General features: G+C 36.3%; 3 protein-coding genes across 7 annotated transcripts; all 3 read left to right on the top strand.

The window, feature by feature from the left end:
- The first annotated feature begins 1,060 nt into the window (after positions 1–1,060).
- On the top strand, positions 1,061–9,524 carry LOC140781518 (protein SAWADEE HOMEODOMAIN HOMOLOG 2-like). Of its 5 annotated transcripts, XM_073127525.1 has the most exons (10): positions 1,126–1,385; positions 1,570–1,627; positions 1,893–1,978; positions 2,070–2,115; positions 2,188–2,329; positions 4,582–4,645; positions 5,825–5,876; positions 6,177–6,320; positions 7,084–7,203; positions 8,854–9,524. In XM_073127525.1, exons 3-10 carry the CDS (start codon positions 1,896–1,898, stop codon positions 9,217–9,219), a joined length of 1,017 nt encoding a protein of 338 aa, XP_072983626.1. In that variant the 5' UTR covers positions 1,126–1,385; positions 1,570–1,627; positions 1,893–1,895; the 3' UTR covers positions 9,220–9,524. The 5 variants fall into 5 exon arrangements, with proteins under 5 accessions (XP_072983624.1, XP_072983626.1, XP_072983628.1 ...); XM_073127523.1 differs by lacking the exon at positions 1,570–1,627 and having other exon boundaries at positions 1,061–1,301; XM_073127527.1 differs by lacking the exon at positions 1,570–1,627 and having other exon boundaries at positions 1,126–1,301; positions 2,214–2,329.
- A 1,247-nt stretch (positions 9,525–10,771) lies between these two features.
- On the top strand, positions 10,772–12,556 carry LOC140781517 (protein MODIFYING WALL LIGNIN-1-like). The gene is made up of 3 exons (XM_073127522.1): positions 10,772–11,167; positions 11,709–11,920; positions 12,076–12,556. The coding sequence occupies exons 1-3, from the start codon at positions 11,072–11,074 to the stop codon at positions 12,359–12,361; spliced, it is 594 nt and encodes a 197-aa protein (XP_072983623.1). The 5' UTR covers positions 10,772–11,071; the 3' UTR covers positions 12,362–12,556.
- A 5,737-nt stretch (positions 12,557–18,293) lies between these two features.
- LOC140782480 (abscisic acid 8'-hydroxylase 1-like) lies at positions 18,294–21,875 on the top strand. Its single transcript, XM_073129067.1, has 7 exons — positions 18,294–18,712; positions 18,955–19,273; positions 19,814–20,203; positions 20,314–20,497; positions 20,672–20,778; positions 20,876–20,994; positions 21,549–21,875. The coding sequence occupies exons 1-7, from the start codon at positions 18,459–18,461 to the stop codon at positions 21,640–21,642; spliced, it is 1,467 nt and encodes a 488-aa protein (XP_072985168.1). The 5' UTR covers positions 18,294–18,458; the 3' UTR covers positions 21,643–21,875.
- Positions 21,876–22,009: the final 134 nt, after the last annotated feature.

Genomic DNA, 22,009 nt, shown 5'->3' with positions numbered 1-22,009 from the left:
AGAGAGGTTAATTATTATTATTATTATTATTTTAACTCCTCTACTTTGGAGGACATAGTAATATAAAATAAAGTTTTAAAGAGTATATATATGGTGTTGGGCTTGTAATTTTGAGGCTTGACATGCATATATATATATATATATATATATATATGGCAAGTTAGCTACGATTAAGTAATGGTTCTCGATCAATTGCCTCGACGTGGAAGATGATCATGACTTAGCATACATGCACATTATTACAATAATACTACGAGCTCCTCAATGTTCTCTCTCTTTTTCCTACTTATAACTTAATAACTCTTAAGTAATTTAAATAACATATTTACCATTCCAACGACTCATTTATAATCTGAGTAAAATTTTTTATAACCTAAATAAATCTGTTCATAATCCTAATAAACCTTTTTATAACCTGATCGTGTTCCTATTAGCCCACTTGATTGTCGCCCCTAATTTTTATTCATTAATGTTACGTAATATTATTTTTGGAGATAAAAAAGCAAAAAAGGTCTAGGTTTGATTAAATAATGAAGGGAAAATTTTAAATAACATCCTATATATTTATTATTTTAAAGATTTTATACTCATACCTGTCATTTTTTTGATAATTTTTACATAATGTCTTACTAACTATTATTTATTAGTTTATGTAACTCTCCTGATTAAATATCTATCATTGAGCCACTATTTTGAAGCTATATATCTCCTCGGTTCATTTCACCAAATTAAAAATCTCTTCCTAGATATAATCATCCTCATTTCTAATAAAATATTTTTTAGTTGATACTATTGTATTTGAAAAAATTACCGTGATAATGAAATCAAATATTAGTGTTACTCGAAAATTTCTCAATTGTGATAATAAATGGTGTGCAAGGGCCAAGGGGGAGTTGAATAAAAGTTTCCGGAGAAATCACGGCCCTTCATTATTTTGATCATTTGGGTGTGCATCGTGTGATGCATCACGGGTTTTATCCATGGATAATGGATGGATTTAGAAAAAAGGAAAAAAGAAAAGAAAAGAAAAGAGAAGAAATCAAATCGAACAAGCGCGTGTGGGTGTTTAGACCTGATGAACCAAATCGGACACTTGAAATAGATGATAGATCCAAGTAAACCGTTGTCGACTCGAAGGCGAAAGATAACAAATCGCTTCATCACCTCACCGTTGCTCGCTCTCGCTCTCGCTCGCGCTCTCGAGCACACAATCTCGGGGTTTGGGGGTTTCGGATTTTTGGGCTCGGATGGGTCGACCCCCACATGGCGGAGGCCCCGTCTTCCGCTTCACCCCCAACGAGGTAACGCCCCCGGGATGCAAAACCCTACCTCTCTCCTTCTTCCTCGCGATCTAACTTCGAATCCTCTTGCTCTCCCTTTGATTGGTAATATATCCGTGCTTATAGATGTTTTTACCCGGCTTAATGAGATGTGGTGAGAGGAATGGGTGCTAACTGAGGGTTATTTCTTTGGGAGTTACACGTTTTATGGTCTCAATTCCTACTTGTGCTGATGATTGCGAGCTGATATATGTGTGTTGTCCGCGTTTTGTGTCACGCCAAAATCCAGATTATGAGCACACTTCTAGGCTCTACCCATCGAATGCGCCTCGAGATTTAGGAAAAAGGTTAGATCTTTGGGAGGAGATATATGTGCGAAAAAGTGAATCTTTTACGAAGGTCTATGATAAAACTCTTTTATTTTCTCTATTTTTAACGTTTGCTTTTGTATAATAGAAATTTTTGGAAAATAATATTCACTATTCAGTACCGTTTTCTTTCTCTATGACACAATTAATGCAAGTATGGTACATTAAAACCTTATAATGATTGTTTCATACCTAGACGATGCTTGTTTATCTAGTTATGGCTTACAATGGTTCCATTTTTAAGGTCATGGAGATGGAAGCACGCTTGCTGGAAGTGAATAATGCAATACCTCATCGTCATGTTATATCTGCCCTTGCCGAAAAGTTTAGGTATTCACGAACATGTACTTTACCTTGGTAACCCTTAGCAGTTTCAATGTAGTAGGAGACTTACTAACAACAAAGTATTATTTGCGTTAAGTGCGTCCCCCGAACGAAATGGAAAAATTTCTGTGCAACCGAAGCAGGTACGAGATTTTTAATTATTATTTCAACTATTTGATTGTTTAGAAACTTCTAGTTATTAAGGTTTGTTACAGGTGTGGAACTGGTTTCAAAATCGTAGATATGCACAAAGGGCTAAATTGGGTAAAGCACCTGGGAAGCTAAGTGTTACGCCTATGCATCGGGATGAATCACTTTCATTTAGAAATGTGGCTCCTCCAGTTTCAGCTCCTTCAGGTGGTTATCTTAGAACCAATCATTTGAGCTATGTAATGCTCTTGACAAATTCCCTTCAATATTTTGTCCATTCCAATGTAATTTAATGCATTCAAGATTCTCTCAAGAGCTATGATTGGTCAATTTAATTAATGCACGCATACTAATCTTGGTACCTTACATTTATGCATTGATATTTATTGGAATTTGGAGCAAGGGTTTATGTGCTGACCTACACTATGCTTGTTGTGCGGCACATCTTGTGCCAATAGGTTGTTGGCACAAGAAGTATATCTAGCAGTGGTATTGAGACCATCATGTCATCCTTTATGGAGATGCGCTTGAGAGTTGCCTTCTATACCCTTTTGTTGTCTAGCATGTCGCACTGTCACCGTGGCAGGGAGGAAGGGGAAAGTCAGAGTGCTCCATCCTTCCTCGGCCACCATTGTGGGAGAAAGAAACATAGGGTTTCGACCCCTACATGGTTGGCTTTAAGTTTTTGAAGGAGAAGTTTTTTTGGCTAATGGCAATACTCACTCTATCCTCATTACTAAGAAAGATAAGAGTAATGATGATAACATTAGATGAAGTCAGCGGTAGCATTGATAGAGAAAAAATGACAATTGGTTATGATGGTTTGGACTTTGGACATATCCAACGTGGATCACATATTGCACCAAGGAGAGTTGGCCATATCCATTTAAGCCCACATAGCTCTTGTCTGGATGCAAACCCTTTACTAAGTAGAGATGAAAGAGTTGGAGACTAAAGGGTTGGCGTTTGTTATTGTTGTAATTTTACTGAATAATTTCTACATTAGAAATGTGTAAAAGAATAGGTACTAGAACAGGAAAAGAGATGATCACAAGGTATTCCAAGTTTATAGCTCTATTTCTTAATCTATTTTTCAATTGGAGGAGGACATTACAGTTGTTATGACTTATGACAGAATTGGAGTTCTCTTGACGAGGAAAGTACTAGATAGATAGAATAAGAAATGACAAGTTAAGGTCATTTTCTGATAAATTTAGTAAGAGAAAATCATCCAAGAACAGTCCTTTATTTAAAGTGGAAGGTGTCACAAGGTGGAGACAGGAACCTGTGATAGGAACACAGGAAAGATGCTGCTTAGATCGATGAAGGTATTTCTGAAGTTAGAGTCAATTGGTGAATACATTCATGTAACAATTAAGTAGGATATAAAGATTTATTGCATTGTGTAACTATTATCTTTATGTAACTAGGAGGTTAAAAATTACTCATGGAATCTATCTGAGTGTTTGGTCTGTCTTCTGTAGAGAGATTTTAAGTTATTATCTTATTATGATTCTACTAATATGATATCTGATATGCATTGTACAGATTGCCAGTTTCAAATGTTGTAGAGCTAATCAGCCTATCTTTTGTTAAATCTTTTAAAATTTATCAATGTCTATAGTATGTTAACCTGGAGATTGTGTTTCACATACTCTTTAGCTTATATGTTCTCTGGATATAAAAATATCTTCCTGACATATGCATATGAAGGAGCCAAGCTGGAGATAATCATTAGTTTTCTTGAGCTCAGCTCAAATTAGCTTGTGTGGCTGTTTGGATGCCTGCTTGCATGCAAAGTGTGCATTTTATACTGCCAACTTTATAAGCTTGTATTCTGGGTCATTAGATCTATCTCTAACGAGAGAGTTGCTTATTTCAGAACTCGTAATGCTGAATGAAGTTCATTCTACAAAAGTCTTTCTGAACTTCTGGAATACTAATTTTAAATAACGGTTTCTTGATTAACTCAGTTGGTGAGCAAGCTTCAACTTAAGCTCTGGTAATCGGTCTAATTTACGCAGAAAAGCTGAATAAATTTATATATATAAATATTTAATATATTTGAAACTTGATAAAAAAATAAAACAGTGTCAGTCCTACAACTGCTTATACATTTCAGAGGATCACTTGATGTGTAGACATAGAGACTAAAAATATCTGTTTCATGCTCAGCATGAAAATTTGTCAGGTAATCTTGTGCTTTGCTTGCTTATAAATGAGCAGAGCTTGAAATTATCTTGGTTAGCTTGATCTCCTTAAAGTTTCCCTCGATTATGCAATCCATGCCATGCTATTATGCAGAAAAAGTTGCTCATGTAAACTGGCTTTGTGGACTATTTGCTATCTTCAATGCAATTGGTTGCCGAATCTTCTGACTTTTCTTGAATGAACATCTATGTTTTTAGGCATCATAGCTGCTTTATGATTTTGGATTTCCTCATAACCTTGGTATCCAGGTAGAAATTCATTGGATAATGGTCAGGTGGAATTTGAAGCAAAATCAGCTAGAGATGGGGCATGGTAGGTAATCTATATTTGCCATAAATGTTTGTTGATTTATTGAGGTGTTTGTTGGATAACTGCTTTTACTTCAAAACCTTAAGGCCATCCCTGCAATCAAGTCATGGATAATTCCATTTGCAAGTTCTATGATACACTACAGGCACTTGATGTTATTGGCTTGTATTCCATCTTTTGCTTCATTTTGGGAAAGCATATTAATGTATACAGCAAGATTTCCAGGTTGTACCTCTAAATAAGGTGAAGTTACTTGGATATTTTCATTTCTTATGCAATAATTAAACTCTTGACTAAGGCAAAACTGAAGTCTGGAAGTACCCAAGACTTCATTTACTTTGCATGCTACCTTTCAAAAATTCATGTCAGTGTTTTATCTTTTGCGTTCTTCCATTTGTATTCTGATCCCTGGGTTATGAAGAATGTCTAAGATTTATGGATCCTCTAGGTGGCCAATTGTGTGCAAGATTTGTTAGGGCATTGGATGTCTTTGGCAGAGAGGCATTACTCTCATGCACTTCTAGTTTAATGTAAAATCATTGAGCATAGTAGCGAACATCATTCCTGGCTGCTAATTATCGATCACCTAGGCTGATATTTGGCCAATGCGCATCAACATGAGGTATAGGTATGTCGTTTGAGGATATTCAAAGTTATTTTGAGCAGCACGTTTTGTGGATGTTTTGGGAAGTGTGCAACAAGTACAGACTACCTTCAGGGTACTCCTTTACCCTGCAATGTGTAATAATGAAAACATTTTATCTTTATCCTGACCCGTATGCTCCTGAAACTAGGAAATCATATTTTTCTATTTAACTGGTGCACTAAGTACTCTCAGTCTCAGAAACTTAGGAGTGTTGACAATCCAAGGGTATTTTGACTTGTTTAACCAAATTCCTGGCGTCCTTGTTGTACAGGAGTAAAATTATGAGTGCTCAGGAATTGAATCTATCCTGGGAAAAAACATATTCAGATGATCCAAAGATCTTGTAACCTATAATCTGTGATACAACCGTCCTTATAACCTTTTTCCCCCGCTTTATTGGTTTCTATGCAGTATTTCACTGAAAATTTTAATGCCAATCTTTCATATGCTTTAATATAGTTAAATTTGCTGCATGGTCAGTATTGTCTTCTATTTTCTGCTTCCTATACTTGAGCTGATTATTTTTTCATATGCAGGTATGATGTTGCAGTGTTTCTTTCTCATAGAATGTTTGAAACAGGCGATCCGGTATTGATATTTAATTCTGTTTCATATTATTGTCATTTGACACTGTTAGAAATATAAAAATGTTACTGACTTATTGTAATTAAACTTTATGTATCCGCCAAATGGTGGGTTTCTTTTGCATGCTCTTTACTACATTTGTTTTTCGGACTGTGGTTATCTGATGCTATTGCATGTATTGATTTCTAAATCACTCAAGAGACAAAAACTGAGTACTGAAATTCATGGTAGCAAACAATGGTAATAGACAAACCAGAAGTTTCCATGATGTCTAATTTTTATTTATTTTTCTGCTTGTGTCAGGAAGTTCTGGTTCGCTTTTCAGGCTTTGGTGTTGAAGAGGATGAATGGATCAATGTGCGGAAGTGTGTGAGGCAGAGATCCCTTCCATGTGAAGCTGCAGAATGTGTTGCCGTACTTCCGGGTGATCTCATACTTTGTTTTCAGGTACTATTGGCTTCTTTGTTTCTTTTCTATCTTTTTTTTATTGTTTTATGTGAATAGAAGTTTACATTAATTACAATCTTGTGCTCAACAAACAAGAACTCTACTCGTACTCTTTGTACGATAATTAATTAGATGTTCACTAAAATTTCACTCTCTACCGGAGTCCACTTTCGGTCTTGTGCACATGCATGCTATTACTCCAGCTACATGTGGGCATCCTCTGATACACTGAGAGGAGGCAAAAATATTATATAATAAGAATATTATAGATCATCCCTCTGAAATATGCAGAAATAGTTCGGTACGACTGATTCTTATTCTTGCTATGTCCAAGTGCTGCAAATAATGTGTCTCTGGTGCTGAATCTGCTACTTTGTTCATTAAGTAGATGAACCTTCAGTCAAAGCCCTTTTATTGATGACTTCTTGGCACTGTCTGTTTGCTGGATATCTTTTGGTTAAATCTCAAGCTTGGATATGGTGTGATGTCTTGTTCATGTTATGCATTAGATCTATGAGAGCTGAGATTGTTAACTGCATAGCTTTTTCATCATTGCCAGTAAAGACCTGAGACCTGAATGCTTGGAGTTCGTTTCCCCTTCTTGAAGCACCTTTACGATATTAGAAATGAACAACAGTTGGTTATTTTTTGTGATGCTGTTTGAGGAACTTAAAGGCACTATTGTACTTCTACAATTGAAGTTGAAATAATTCAGAAAAAGTTGATTTTAATTTTTGCTGGCTTTTTTCTCTGAATGGAACAGGAAGGGAAAGAGCAGGCTCTCTATTTTGATGCCCATGTCCTTGATGCACAAAGGCGAAGACATGACGTACGAGGATGTCGATGCAGATTTCTGGTTCGTTATGATCATGATCAGTCTGAGGTACTTTCTTTCTATAGTCTATACTATGGATCCTGTTAAAGATGAATGCCAGTATATACCATGAAATTTCTAAAATCCAAGAATTGCAATTTCCCTTGTTATGAATGAAACTGCACTGCTATATTTGTTTAAGATACATAAAATGCTTAGTATACAAGTTTTGATACGATTGCAATACAAGGACAGATTTTACACAAGGGTGAGTTAGGCTGATAAGTGGAATTGGCAATTTGTTTTTGCCTTTACCGTATCAATGACAACCATATACTATGATGACCCCACAGATGATAATCTTGAAGAAGTTAAAAACAACTAAGGAAGAGACCCATCCCACAACAAAGTTTCTGAATATTTATACAAAAGAGGAGGTCAACTCATGTACTTTGACCATTTGCGGTGATGAAAATAAATACCTTTTGAGATGCTATTGCTATTAAAAAAATTTCTTGCAGGATCTGTCTCCTTCTAAGGAGCTTTATTTTGATGTCTTTTCTCTTTCTAGTACAGTTTAGCCACAGTTGAGATTGTCTACGTGTAGTGAGTTAGGCTGATAAGTGGAATTGGCAATTTGTTTTTGCCTTTACCGTATCAATGACAACCATATACTATGATGACCCCACAGATGATAATCTTGAAGAAGTTAAAAACAACTAAGGAAGAGACCCATCCCACAACAAAGTTTCTGAATATTTATACAAAAGAGGAGGTCAACTCATGTACTTTGACCATTTGCGGTGATGAAAATAAATACCTTTTGAGATGCTATTGCTATTAAAAAAATTTCTTGCAGGATCTGTCTCCTTCTAAGGAGCTTTATTTTGATGTCTTTTCTCTTTCTAGTACAGTTTAGCCACAGTTGAGATTGTCTACGTGTAGTGAGTTAGGCTGATAAGTGGAATTGGCAATTTGTTTTTGCCTTTACCGTATCAATGACAACCATATACTATGATGACCCCACAGATGATAATCTTGAAGAAGTTAAAAACAACTAAGGAAGAGACCCATCCCACAACAAAGTTTCTGAATATTTATACAAAAGAGGAGGTCAACTCATGTACTTTGACCATTTGCGGTGATGAAAATAAATACCTTTTGAGATGCTATTGCTATTAAAAAAATTTCTTGCAGGATCTGTCTCCTTCTAAGGAGCTTTATTTTGATGTCTTTTCTCTTTCTAGTACAGTTTAGCCACAGTTGAGATTGTCTACGTGTAATTTTTTGGCATGTTGTACCCTAGGGATGGGCACCACTTGCTATAACAATATCATCATTCTTCTTCATCTTTATGGTTGTATATCTAAGAAAATTTTATGAAGGTTATATGAATTTCCAAACTTCTTAACTTTTAGATGTAACCTACAGATGATTATGCTGGTATGGGTGAATCATCGATTATAGTATGTGATATTTGATATCATAGTAACCAGCTGCTAATTTCTTCACTCATCTGGAAAGTAGATTGTCTTATATGTTCACTTATTCCGTTCAACAATTTCAACCAGCTACTGAAATGAATGGTTGCATGGATGTCAAATATCTGCTGGTGTGCATAGTTTAAGTGAAATGTTGGCTCAGTAAATAGTACATCAATTTTCAAGTTCTTAATTTTACATGTGAAATAGTACATTTTTCAAGTTCTCAATTTCACAGGAAATAGTACCACTGAGAAAGGTATGTAGGCGTCCGGAAACAGATTACCGGCTACAGATACTTCAAGCCTCAAGAGCCTCAGGATCTGTGGCTATGCAGAAGGATTCTCCAGCAAGCATATCCAAGGATAGCAATCTGGTGGCACAAAGGGCACTGAAGCAGCGAAAGTTGATGGATGTTAACACAGACGAGGTGACAACGGTGCCTGTGTCAAATGCAACTGAGGAAGCTATTGGCATGCAATCCACCTCTCCAACCACCACAGTTGATTACAGTAACAGTGCAACTCCCGACGTAACCATGGACGATGCGGCCGCGAACACCGGGAGTGTTGATAATCCACAAGAAGCAAACACTGGAGGATGAATCTAAACCTTATTTTACCTTCTTCTTAATTTGTCTACACAGTGTTAATGGAATTAGAAAAAGAAACGACTTAAAGAAAACAAAAGTGATCAACATACATTGCAATTGTTTGTAAGTCCGATGATCAGAGGCAAGCCAGAAAAGGAAGAGAAGTAGTGCATTTGGGATGGTGACGACATTGACAAAGAGGAAAGCAACCTAATTGCTTATGTCAAGTGCATATATGAGTGCTTTTGGTATGCTTTTAAAAGTGGTTATTTTGTTGCTGGAAGTTGTTGAGTTCCTAAACAAACGAATTCTCTTTATCTCATGGCTCCCCCCCAACGTTATGTTTAGTAAATAGTAGTGGACTGGCTTATCCTATGGTGCCCACACAGTCAGATATAATAAGAATTAGGATGGATTACAATTTTATTACTATATTATTTTTATATAATAAATAATAAATTTAGATAGCTAGATATACAAGTAATCTTTTTACTTAATAAAATACGGCGAAGCATTAGAAAAAAACATCAGAAGGTTCGGACAATATTAATATTAATTGAAGAGTTGAAAGAGGATTCCCATTTCCATACATTATTAATCATTACTTAATAAAATATCGAGAAGCATTTAAGAGTGTCAATAGTCCAAGTTGGCATGTAACACATAGACCTCTAAGTATCATCATTTCCTTATTGGTCAAAACCCGCAGGCTTTGAAGAAGAAAGAAGGGAGCACTAAAAGTCAATCTTGTCCCCAAAAGACGTCGTCAAATTTGATTCTCTCACTAAAACTCATCGTCACCATCACGCCTGCTTCTTTAATTAATGTCGTTTATTATCTCCTTAACCATCAATAGATCCACTAAATTAAAGCAACAATGCTTCATTATTAGGGCATATTATTAGATTAAGAAGACAGGGCCCTCTCGATTAGTTATCAATCAAATTATTTCTTTCATTAGATTCTTGACTTTGGTCTTTGTTTTATATATTTGGATTGTTTGGGGTAAGTTATTTTTTACTTTGAAGGTCAAGATTATATTTATCATCGAGCTGATGAAAAATATAAATCTATAATCTTTGTCAATAATTGATAATATCATAACACCATGGCTAGAAATAGATTAAGAGTAGGACTAAGGCCTTGAAACTTTGCCATAGTTGATAGTAATAAATAGATTAAGAAGACAAAAGGAAGAAAAAGACATGCCTTTGCCGTGTACCATAAACTCCCTTGATTAGTAATAAAAATTAATACCTTGAGAGGTTTCCTATCATAAGATTCTTGACTTTGGATGACTTGGTTAGAATATTTGGGATAAAAATGCTACCCCTATTAAGAAAGAAATAGATTATAACATACTCGAATCATACTCTATCAAATATCAATCCTATAATTTATCGGTTATTACGATTTCTTATTCCCAAATGAGGGTCTAAATGTTATCAGATAGAGACATACATCTGTAAAAGCTCTAACTAGTCCACACCAATTAAAAGATTCTTCCACTCAACCCCATTTTCTTTTTCATCTTTTTCTCTACCTTTCTCTTTCTCGTTAGAATAGGAATCGAATAATTCAACTATCCTCAGGCAGTTGACCACCTCTCCTTCTAAGAAAGAGGGGGAGAGTCAATGCCCCCCACTCCCTCCATCCAAGGATGGAGAGATGGAGATCCTAATCCTTAAGAGGAGGAAAGGGAATTCCACAAGAGAAGAGAAGAGAAGAGAAGAGAAGAGAAGAGAGATTAGAAAGCCAAGCATCCCTTCCTTCCTCCTTGGGCAAAAGCCCTGATAGGATAAAATAGCATCCTTATCCAGAGATAAAGAATTTTTCCTTTTCTTTTTCTTTTTCTCTTCTTTTGATGGAGAGGTTTGGGCATTGGAGGGTGGCAATGGTGCTGCTGCTTACCATGGTGGCCTTCTCCTGCTCCCTAGCCGCCGAATTCAAGAAGTTGAAGGTGAGTTCTTTTTCTGTTGTTTTTATTGGATTGGAAAAAGTTTTCTACTAATCTATTTCACTATTTGACTTCAGTCTGTAGACCAAATTTTTTTTTTTATTATTGTATTTTTGAATAAGAAAAACTATTCTAGGTTAGATTTTATATATTTGAGTTGATATCGGAATTAAGAAGCATATGATTGTGATCGTCCAATCTAGAGAAGTCCCAGGTAGGATATGCCTTAGACTTTTAACTCAAAGCCCTATGATAAACCAGTGTGTACTTAACTTTTAAATAAGAGTAAACTATAATTTTTTTCTTGATTTAGCTCGACTTAACTAATTTTCTTGTACTTTAAAGTTAAGTAAGCACTTAATTTTGATCATCTTTAAATCAGACTATAATTATATTTGGAAGAAATTAAATGATTTAAGATTGAAGTATACGAGAGATAAGTTAAAATCAGGTCGGGGTGTGTGAAATGAAAATCTATTCAAGAATTTATTTAAAAAATCTTTCTGACTTCAAATTTGGTTGGACTAAAAAAAAATGTTGAAAGGCAAAAGACATGAAACTGGATGGCAGCCTCTGCTCTCTCCCCAAGAGCTCAGCTTTCGGATTGGGAATGGCAGCAATCATTTGCTTATCATTGGCTCAGGTAGTTGGTACCTCAGCAGCAGCACTTGGCAGCCTTCGCTCCGCAAACAAATCCAACAACAACAACAATAATACCACCCGAATAGTCTCCATCGTCCTACTAGTTTTATCCTGGTAATTCCTTCTTCTTCTTCTTCTTCTTTTTTTTATATAAAAAAAAAGAAACTATCTATACATCTCAATTGATTACTATTCCACCTTTTTATTCTTTTTTTATTCTTTCTTTTATCTCTTTAACTTCGTGATGAGATTCATGGCATTAATTGTAGGGTTACCTTTGCACTGGCAGTCATATTGTTGGCGACTGCGTCTAGCATGAACATTGGGCAATACTACGGTAAAGGTTGGATGGATGGAGAATGTTATATTGTCCGTAATGGAGTTTTCGCCGGGGCGGCTGCCCTAGTTATTGTCACCGTGGTGTTTATATTTGGGTTTATGTATGTGACACAACTGACGGTGGCGTCGACGAGTAGGTCTTCGATACACTACTGCACGAGCTTGGATTCAGAAGGAAGAGATCACCAACATAAGGAGCCGCCGTCAATGGTCTGAAACGTATCACGATCTCGATATCGAATTCTTTTGAGTTCTATTTTTACGAACTGTAACATACTTCCCAGACAGAATACTTAACTAGTTAGCTACAAAGCTACTTCACAGAAAACATGTGAAAATGTACACATAAGATATAGAAATATTCTAATTTTTCTATTGACATAAACTAATATAAAGATTTGCAAAGCTCAATTCCTATTGTTCAAACGTGTAAGTCAATGGATCATAAAGTTTTCAAATAGTGCTCAAGTTTTCTTTCTCGCTCGTTTCTTTATAACCTCCGAGAAACCACTTTTTTTCTTTTCTATCCATTGGGATAACCATATTCTATCACCAAAAACAAGAAGTCCTCAATGAATAATAAATTAAGAAATTTTTACAAATCACATCTTACATTTTATCTACTTTGTGATTCACACATCGTCTTTAATAATTTTATAACTTGATCCTTTTTTTTTCCTATAATTCTCATTTTATAACCTAACGATATTAAAAAAATAATATTTTATTATAATATATAAAATAATTTATAAATACGTAAATTACCATTATCTTTTTCATCATATTTCTCTCTCCTCTTTTTTTTCTCTCTCCCCAAAAAAGAACCAAAAGAAGAAAATGATAATGAGGAGGAAGGGGGAAGACGAGGAAAGGTGGTGGCGGCAGCGACCAAGGAGGTAGGTGGAGAAGATGGTAGAGGGATAGAAAATAAGAAGGAATAGTGAGGGTATTTTAGTAATTTGATCGATATTAGTTAGTTAAAATAACATCAGAGTGTTAAATGAGAATTATAGGAAAAAAAAAAGGGTCGGGTTATAAAATCTTCAAAGATAAAACACGAATCATAAAACAGATAAAATATAAGGTATGATTAGTAAGAATCGCATAAATTATCAAGGCTTTAAACGACAGTCCTATTCTTGGGCCTCGTTTAAACATTTGGAGCCTAAGTTGGGCCTTGTACGTATCACATGGCATAGATGAGGAGCCCAAGGCTTTAGAAGGTCCACAAGCAAGTTTTATTTATTTATAGATCATAACTCATGAGCCGCCGATAAGCTAATTACAAGCTAGACAAAGAGTTTAGTGCCCCTTCCTACACATATACTTAGCATAATATATCTAGTTGGGAGAAAAAAAAGAGATAATGTTTTGCACCACAAACTATTGAAATATTATGATTCACACTCAAATTTTAATTTCTATTCTCCATTAATAAAAAATTCATTCAATATTAGAGGACATGCATGATCCCCAATTAGATACCTCTTAAATGACTAAAGTAGCAGCATTAGTTTAATAATTAAATTTCCACTTTTCTCTCCAAAAAAGAATAAGGGAAGTGCATGCATGCACGATGTTATCAAAATAGAGTACTTACTTCCATAATCCCTGCTCTATTAATTATTTATTAGTTGCATGGGTCCAATATTCCATGCATAATTAAGCATCGTCTTCTTGCTTCTACCCATGATATTGGTTGTTAGGATACGTACGTAATGGGAAGTAGATGTCTAACCAATTGCAATGCATCTGACATCTTCGTTATATATTATCTATATACGATCAAGATTGACCTAATTAACATGGGCTAGCTACAAGTGCAATTAAGATTAAGATTAAGATTAAGATTAAGATTAAGATTGACCTAAGAGGACCTCACTTCTTCACCTTCTTCTACGTGAGAGTTGCACGTCAACTACCTCATTAAATATATCTTGTTGTATCTTAATCTTTTGCTCCTACTTTCATAACACACATCCCCAGTGGCGGAGCGAGAAATTTTTTTAATCAAATTATAAAATTACTTGTATAAAAAAAATATCAAATTATAAATTTTTTTATTAGTATCAACTAAGCTTTGCATCTACCGTTATTAAAAATATAATATATACTAAAATTATAGTTAAATTAATTAGGATTAAATCATGCACTAAACTTTGTTTTAGAAAAAAAAGAATTAATATATATATATATATATATATATCCATTTATAAGTTATAGCACTCACACATACTCTTTCTATGAAAATAATAATAACACATCTCAGTGTAGGAGAACGTGTCGTTTAATATTTTATATAAAAAGAATTAAATTTATTTTTTTTGTAGGAATAATTTTATTTTATGACTTTATAAGGTAGGAATATATTAAAAATGTAGGGTCCCTCTTGGCTCAACAAAAAATCAAGGTGCATTTGCCCTGGACATCGAGTAGCATAAAATATAAAAAATTAGCAAAGGGGGGAAGAATGATAATAATGGGAAAATGACATGTATATGTGTGAGATATCCATATCTTTTGCCATATGTCATGGTTGGATAGCTCTTTCAACACTAAAATCCATTCCATTGAGTTCGCCCATTCACCAACTTCATAATTAACTTGTTTTATTCTCATTTCTCTTATAAATTAAACTTAGGTTTGTATTTTTTTTCCTATTAAATAACTCAGCAGCGTTACAAAAACAATAACAATACACGTTGTTCCATGTATGAGAGGGATATATTGTTTTGTTTGTGAATATATATATATATATATTTTAAGCCATATCCCCAAAATATCTTTGGTTGGTTGCAAGTATATCCAAATCTAATTTGTCCATTAGACAACTTCTCCTTTATTGTTTTTCTAAAAACTTTATAGAGATTGTCTATCATGAAAACAATTAGTAGGATGGAATAACTTTTCCGTACCAAATTTACAAAATCTAAAATATTTGATTGTGTTTTGAGTTGTGGAGGCATAGTCTTGACTTTGGGAGCAGAAATTAAAGAATCCTTGATGCACAAGCCTTAGAAAATTTGTCCCCAATCAATTTGGGTGAAAAAAGAGAATAATTTGCCATCGTTTGAACGCACTCCAAATGCCTTCAAACACACTTACATATTTTGGACCTTTATTTTTTTTTTGGAGTGATGTCATGGATCACTGTGTAATAACCCTAGGTTATGATTCTATCAAAAGGACAAGAGTAGGCCAAACAAGGGAACGTCTTTGGCCCTGGGTGTCCTAGTTTAACTGATTGGACCGCTTCTCATCGGCTAGAGTTTTTTTGTGTGTCTTATGCTGTATGAGACCTGCCACGTGACTAGAAGACGGGTTAGGGTCTTATTAAGAGTTTTCTATAGAGAGAGCACGAGGTTTAGGGTTGGAGATGAATCAAAAATGAGAAAGCTTTAGACTGGACGGGTTGGCCAGGGTCTGGTTGGATCAACTAGAGGTTTGGGCTGGTTCAGGTCTTTAGCGGTGTAGTCTGAGGGTGAAATTTGGTATGGAGGCAGGCTAGAATTTGAGCTGAAGAAAGCGCTCAAACATGTAGAAGCTCTGGACTGGACTAGACTTACTAACGTGTGCATGGGTTGAATTGGGTCGGCTAGGGTTTAGGCTGTGTCTCTCGTGTATGATGGGATGCAAGGGGGCTAGAGATGGCCGACTTGGAGCGGACACAACACTAATTAGGGTTTCTAGGTGGTTCAGATCAAGGAGGAGGGCAATTAGGTGGCGGATAAGGTTGGTGAACCAGCTAGGACTAGTGTTGGCTAAATGGAGGCTGTGGCTAAGACTTTGGTCTAATGGAGGGGTGCAACTAGAGATGGCAGTTGGTCATGGGTTAATAGTGGTGGTAGTAGGGTGGCCAATTAGGGTGGATAGTGGGGTTTCGGATGTAGAAATGTTCCAACAACTTTGGTTGGTAGACGGTGGTGGCGAGCAAGATGAGAGTCATTCGAGAGGTAGAGATGGTTAGAAAAAAGAGATACGAGGGGGGAGAGAGAAGTCAGAGATTAAAGACAATGTTGAAGAAAGTTAAATTAGGTTCCATTGAAGCATAAGGGCTGCCCTTTACATATTTATAAAGACTAACCCAACTAACAGACTTAACTAGGACCCAACTAAATCATATCATAAATCGGTTCGAATTGAATGATACATAGACTCAAACTAGTTAAATATGTAAATAACTAAGGCTTTTCAAATCTTTATATATAAGTGAATTCTAGTCTAATCTTAAGACATTTCATCTATCATTTTTGGAGACATTGGAGATCACCATTAGAGCTTTTGAAGTATCTGTAATGGAAGACATTGAATATAGATTTCCACACATCCCTATCTAGTTCAAATTTTGAAAGACTTTCATCCCAATGGCTATTGAGAAGATAGCATCAAACTCAAGGGTTATCGAGATTGAAAATCGATCACACAAGTAGTACATCATTCGTTCGAGCAAGCAAGACATTATAGATATAGTCATAGGTATCGACTGGTGAGTCGTAAATCCATCTTATAACCGTACAATTATTTTAATAATTTATTTGTGATCTTAGATATCATTTATAATTTTTTGCCTAGGTTTTGAGGGGTTTATGATCTAAAGTGTTTCCGATCTCCTACGGTCGCTATATATTTTCAAAATTTATCCAAAATAATTACGATTTGCTAAAATAACAATACAACGGAGGTAAGACTGCAGCAAATATAAAAACTTTTGATAATTTAAAATAATATTTTATCTGCGTCACATCAGATACATACATTTTGTCCAATAAGTTAATCTTGGATGACTTTTACGTCCACCGTAACAATAACAGCAAGGACGAGTACACACACGACACATGCATCTTGATGCGAGAGTGAGTTGTGCCTTCAAACACTTGGCACATCTTATACCATGCTTATTCTTCTAGAATGACTGCAGCTGCCCATAGTTCAAAGTTTGATTCCTATGAAGCACACATGACTTTTATGGATGAAGACCTAGCAAAAAAAGTCATGGATGACGGGTTAGAAATTAACATGGATGAGGTGGCATTGGCAAGCTTCGTCATCATGTGTATGTGTATGTACTACTCTCTGACTCGGCTCATATACCTCTAGCTCCCTTTGCTCCTTATTTTTTTAACAAAAAAAGATAGATTATTTTGCACGTCGTCTTATTGACTTTAAATTTTCCAAATTTATCACCTCTTCTTAAGATCAAGTTTTTTTTTTTTTTTTTTTTTTTTTTTAACAAAAAAAATTAAATATTTTAAGATATCAAGTTCGCGGAGAGAGACGACGACGACGAGAACGACGACAACACGTGGCAAAGCCTGAGACTTAATTAGCCACTCGTGGAAAACGAACCAAAAGTACAAAGATTCGATTGGGTAAAATCACGATTAATTTCTTTTCTTATTCATTTTTTATTCTTAAAAAAAAAAGCCAGTGAGTGGATATTCTACGTCTCGATCGGTCGGTCTAAATCCAGATCGACGGAGAGCCTGGAAGTTGGAACATGGAATAAAAGCAAAACGTCAAACGTTTTATCCAGGGGTGGACGCGTGGATCTTGACAAAGTTTATCCTCCCCCCCCTTATCCTCGCTCCGGATTGGAACAGGCGGATAAGCCCCATTGGTGGACTCGCATACGGATAGCTTATATTAATTCTTTCACCAAATTGGGATAGCGACTGGAGGAAGATTGGGGGGTTGGGATTAATTAACCATTCGGAAAAAAAAGACTTCATCTGCATGCTCCAAACCAGTCCAGGTGTCCTTCTACTCGTTAGGAGCATATCTTTCCAAGTGCGTAAAAATATTAAACCAGTAATTACTTGTCTAGTTTGAGAGATTTGATTAGTATTAACTATTAAGTGTAAATTAAGGGAGTACTCAACCGAAACACTGTGGATTTTTAAGGCGCATGCAACACGACAAAGCAAGCAGCTCACTTTTTTTTTTTTTTTTTTAAATAAATATTTTCCCATCTAAAATCCCTCTTAATTTCAAAAAGAAAAATCTCGTCCCCTAAAATCAAATCTCCTCAGATTTCTAAGTCAATAGATTACAACGGCTGTCTTACGTGCTCCCTCCACGTGCCGCTCTCCTACGTTAATCCTCTTCTAAAGTTTGATTAAATCCCATGATTAATTCTTCGTAGCTTAGTCAATCAAATTTTTTTCTCTTCTTCTTCGTCTTCTTGTATCTACTACGCCCATAGATTCGACTTCACCGCTTATAAATACCCATCTCCCCTCCCCTTACGCTCCTCATCGCCCTCAAATAAGTCTAATTAGTTTGCCAAAAAAAGAAGAAAGAAAGCTAATATAGCATGAAGTGCGTAGATAGTGATAGGACTGCTAGTATTCCTACCACCATTCACATGCTTCTTTCTCTATCCCTTCTCTTATCCGCCATCTACCTCCTCTACTCTTTGTTCCTGAAAGCCTTCTTCTCTGCACGGCCTTCTGCTGATCGTAAGCTGCGCCTTCCTCCGGGTTCCATGGGCTTGCCTTATGTTGGAGAGACCTTCCAGCTCTACTCCAACAAGAACCCCACCACCTTCTTCGCCCTCAGGATTAAGAGGTTCGTCTACTTTTATTAATTGCTTATTCTGGTCCGATCCGGAGGGCTCTGTAGATCTTTATCTTACTAGTATGATATATACATTGTTGGTTTATAATACCGCATAGTTAGATTATGAGCATTCGTTAATCATGCATGCAAATGTAAGTATTGGAATAATAATAATAATTTTTTAATCTCTATCATTTCTTGGGGTTGGTGGAGATGATGATGGTGATGGTGGTTGTTTGTTTGTTTATTAGGTATGGGCCTATTTTTAAGACCCACATATTGGGTTGCCCTTGCGTGATGGCGGCGAGCCCGGCGGCGGCGAGGTTCGTGTTAGTGACGCGCGCCGACCTCTTCAAGCCGACGTTTCCGGCGAGCAAGGAGCGGATGCTCGGCCGGCAGGCCATCTTCTTCCAGCAAGGGGACTACCACTCCCGGCTGAGGCGCCTCGTACTTCGCGCCTTCATGCCCGAAGCCATCCGGTCCAAGGTTGCCGGCGTCGAGGCGATCGCCGTCCGCACCCTCCGTTCATGGGATGGACAAATGATCAACACCTTCCAGGAGATGAAAACGGTAAGCTCAATGACCCCAGTTTTTATACTTCTTCTTTGGTTTCATTCGATTCCATAATATTATCATTGGGAAAATTTATGATTTACGACCCTTTTTTGCGTTTATTAAGGTCTCAACATGCTCCAATTGATCCTGCATTCTTGTAGTTAGGTAGTTGGAACTTGCTCCAGTATTATTTTAACCTAACCGTAGACATTAAATGACATAAATATCCAAGCATTATTTAGGATTTACAGTTTAAGAGGAAGATCTTAAAAAATCAACGAAGAGATATATTAGGTATTTAACTTTTTTTTTTCCTTTTGAAATAGAAATAAAATATAACTTCCAAACAAATAGGGTACGTAAAAAACGTAGAATGTATAAACGATAATAGATATAGAAAGGAATCATTTCCTTCTGGCCTAGCTCCACAGAACTTTCATCCACACGAAAAAAAAAATAAATAAATATCTTGAGAGCTCAAATCTACAGCCTCCAATACTCTCTCTCTATATATATATAAACAAAATCTTAAATCTGGTTCCAAATTATTGGCAGTACGCATTCAACGTGGCACTGAACTCTATCTTCGGAAAGGATGAGATGTGCTACGTGGAGGAGTTGAAGCAGTGTTACTACACACTGGAGAAGGGCTACAACTCCATGCCCATCAATCTCCCAGGGACCTTATTTAACAAGGCAATGAAGGCAAGGAAGCAACTGGGCGAAATAGTAGCCAAGATTATCTTATCAAGAAGGCAGAGGAAGTTAAAGACCACCAATGACTTGCTTGGGTCGTTCATGGAAGCCGGAGAAGAGCTCACGGATGAGCAGATTGGAGATAACATCGTCGGGGTGGTCTTTGCGGCAAGAGACACCACCGCCAGTGTTCTCACTTGGATTGTCAAGTATCTTGGAGAGAATCCAAGTGTTCTAGGAGCAGTCACAGTAAGATTAATCAGTAATTTATTCATTAATATCTCTCTTCTTCTACGTCTTCGATTTTCTTTTTAGTCCCAAGTGTGATAACAAGTGTTGTTGGTTTACTTGTTATATAGGAAGAGCAAGAGGAGATCATGAAGAGCAAAGAGAAGGAAGAGGAGGAAGACGGGGATGGTTCGCTAACCTGGGCGGATACCAAACGGATGCCGACGACGGTGAGGGTGATTCAGGAGACGATGAGGGTGGCTTCTATTCTATCTTTTACCTTCAGAGAAGCAGTGGAAGACGTGGACTATGAAGGTGGGTGCCAATAAATGGAAAAATAAATAATAAAAAAATCTGTGGTTTAAGCATCATAAATTGTGAACACGATCTTATTATTGACTAGGATAATTGTCTACTTTTACTAATTAATATATTGGTTTGGATCCTATTGTTTATTAATAAATAAGTCTTCCTTACGTATGAATACAGGGTATATCATTCCAAAAGGATGGAAAGTATTACCACTGTTCACAAACATTCACCACAGCCCAGACAACTTCTCTGACCCGGAAAAGTTTGATCCCTCCAGATTTGAGGTAAGAAACAACTAATTCTGTAATCGTATAACTATTTTTACTCCTCTACTCTTTGCAATCTTAAATCATCATGTCAAATTTCTCTTCCTACCTTCAGGTTGCTCCAAAGCCCAACACCTTCATGCCATTCGGAAGTGGAGCCCACTCCTGCCCTGGGAATGAGTTGGCTAAGTTAGAGATGCTAGTCCTGCTGCATCACCTCACCACCAAGTACAGGTAAAAGGACCAAACAAGTCCAAAATCTCAACTTCTAAGATCAGAGATTTTGACTATATTTTAAGTTTGCTACTAAATTTTTCTACATATTTAATTTACTATAAATTTTAAATACGAAACTAAGTATGTTTTATTAAATTCGCTGAACCGAACAACAGCTTTTAAATATGAATCGCTTTCCTCTTTAACGATTTATGTAGAAATATAAAAGTCAATTCAATAACCCGCAAGTGTTACAAAGATCTGAACCAAAAAAATGATTTATGTGAAAAAAAAAATTCCGAAGACTTAACAATTCATCACTTTTAAACTTTCATATAAGTGAACAATTGAAAAAGGACTTATATTTCAACATCGTTGTCCGATTCAGCAGTTTACCGTGGCAAAATACTTGGTATATTGAATGCATTTAAAAAAAAAAAGTCATGGAGGGTTAGTTTGGTCAAAAACTTTCTAAGATCACATCACCCCAAAAATAGCCACAGGGCTTCCCCGAGGGGTCACTGGGATCATCGACTTTTCTTGATTTGATGAGATGCCAATTTCATTTTCAGGTGGTCTACATCGGAATCAGAGAGTGGAATCCAATTTGGACCCTTTGTGTTGCCGTTGAATGGGTTGCCAATGAGATTTTCTAGCAAGAATTAGAAGTGGCTGACCGTAGGCGATTCATGGAGGCACTATAGTAGGTATGCCAAAGAAGAAGAAAAAGAACACAAAGAAATGTCAACTAATTAGGACAGGAAAGAAATGTCTCAAGCTAAGCACCTTGTACAAATCTTCCAACTTCATTGTATGGTAAAGGAAACACAATAAAGAGCGTCCAAAGTTCAACCGAGGAAACTAAACATAACATTTCAATGAACAGACGATTAAGACAAGTTGAGTGTTACCTGAATTATCCACTAGCCATGGTGGTGGTGTTACAGAGACCCTATCCTGTGCATTAAATCAGGTGAGAAGTCAACTAATTCGCAATCCAGATCATTTTATCCACTAGCCATCAGGAACTGCT

Source organism: Typha latifolia, chromosome 2 (assembly GCF_019914945.1).
Source record: "Typha latifolia isolate L0001 chromosome 2, TyphaL0001v2, whole genome shotgun sequence".
NCBI lineage: Eukaryota > Viridiplantae > Streptophyta > Magnoliopsida > Poales > Typhaceae > Typha > Typha latifolia.
The sequence above is the reverse complement of the archived record's forward strand: the minus strand, read 5'-3'. Positions and strand labels throughout refer to the sequence as shown.

Bases quoted from the DNA above. Each gene is read 5' to 3' on its own strand.
- LOC140781518 (XM_073127523.1), top strand. From the start codon at position 1,248: ATGGGTCGACCCCCACATGGCGGAGGCCCCGTCTTCCGCTTCACCCCC. The intron at 1,302-1,892 runs GTAACGCCCCCG...TCCATTTTTAAG, and splicing joins TCCGCTTCACCCCCAACGAG to GTCATGGAGATGGAAGCACG. The intron at 6,321-7,083 runs GTACTATTGGCT...TGAATGGAACAG, and splicing joins ATCTCATACTTTGTTTTCAG to GAAGGGAAAGAGCAGGCTCT.
- LOC140781517 (XM_073127522.1), top strand. From the start codon at position 11,072: ATGGAGAGGTTTGGGCATTGGAGGGTGGCAATGGTGCTGCTGCTTACC. The intron at 11,168-11,708 runs GTGAGTTCTTTT...AAATGTTGAAAG, and splicing joins CCGAATTCAAGAAGTTGAAG to GCAAAAGACATGAAACTGGA. The intron at 11,921-12,075 runs GTAATTCCTTCT...CATTAATTGTAG, and splicing joins GTCCTACTAGTTTTATCCTG to GGTTACCTTTGCACTGGCAG.
- LOC140782480 (XM_073129067.1), top strand. From the start codon at position 18,459: ATGAAGTGCGTAGATAGTGATAGGACTGCTAGTATTCCTACCACCATT. The intron at 20,204-20,313 runs GTAAGATTAATC...CTTGTTATATAG, and splicing joins GTGTTCTAGGAGCAGTCACA to GAAGAGCAAGAGGAGATCAT. The intron at 20,995-21,548 runs GTAAAAGGACCA...TTTCATTTTCAG, and splicing joins CACCTCACCACCAAGTACAG to GTGGTCTACATCGGAATCAG.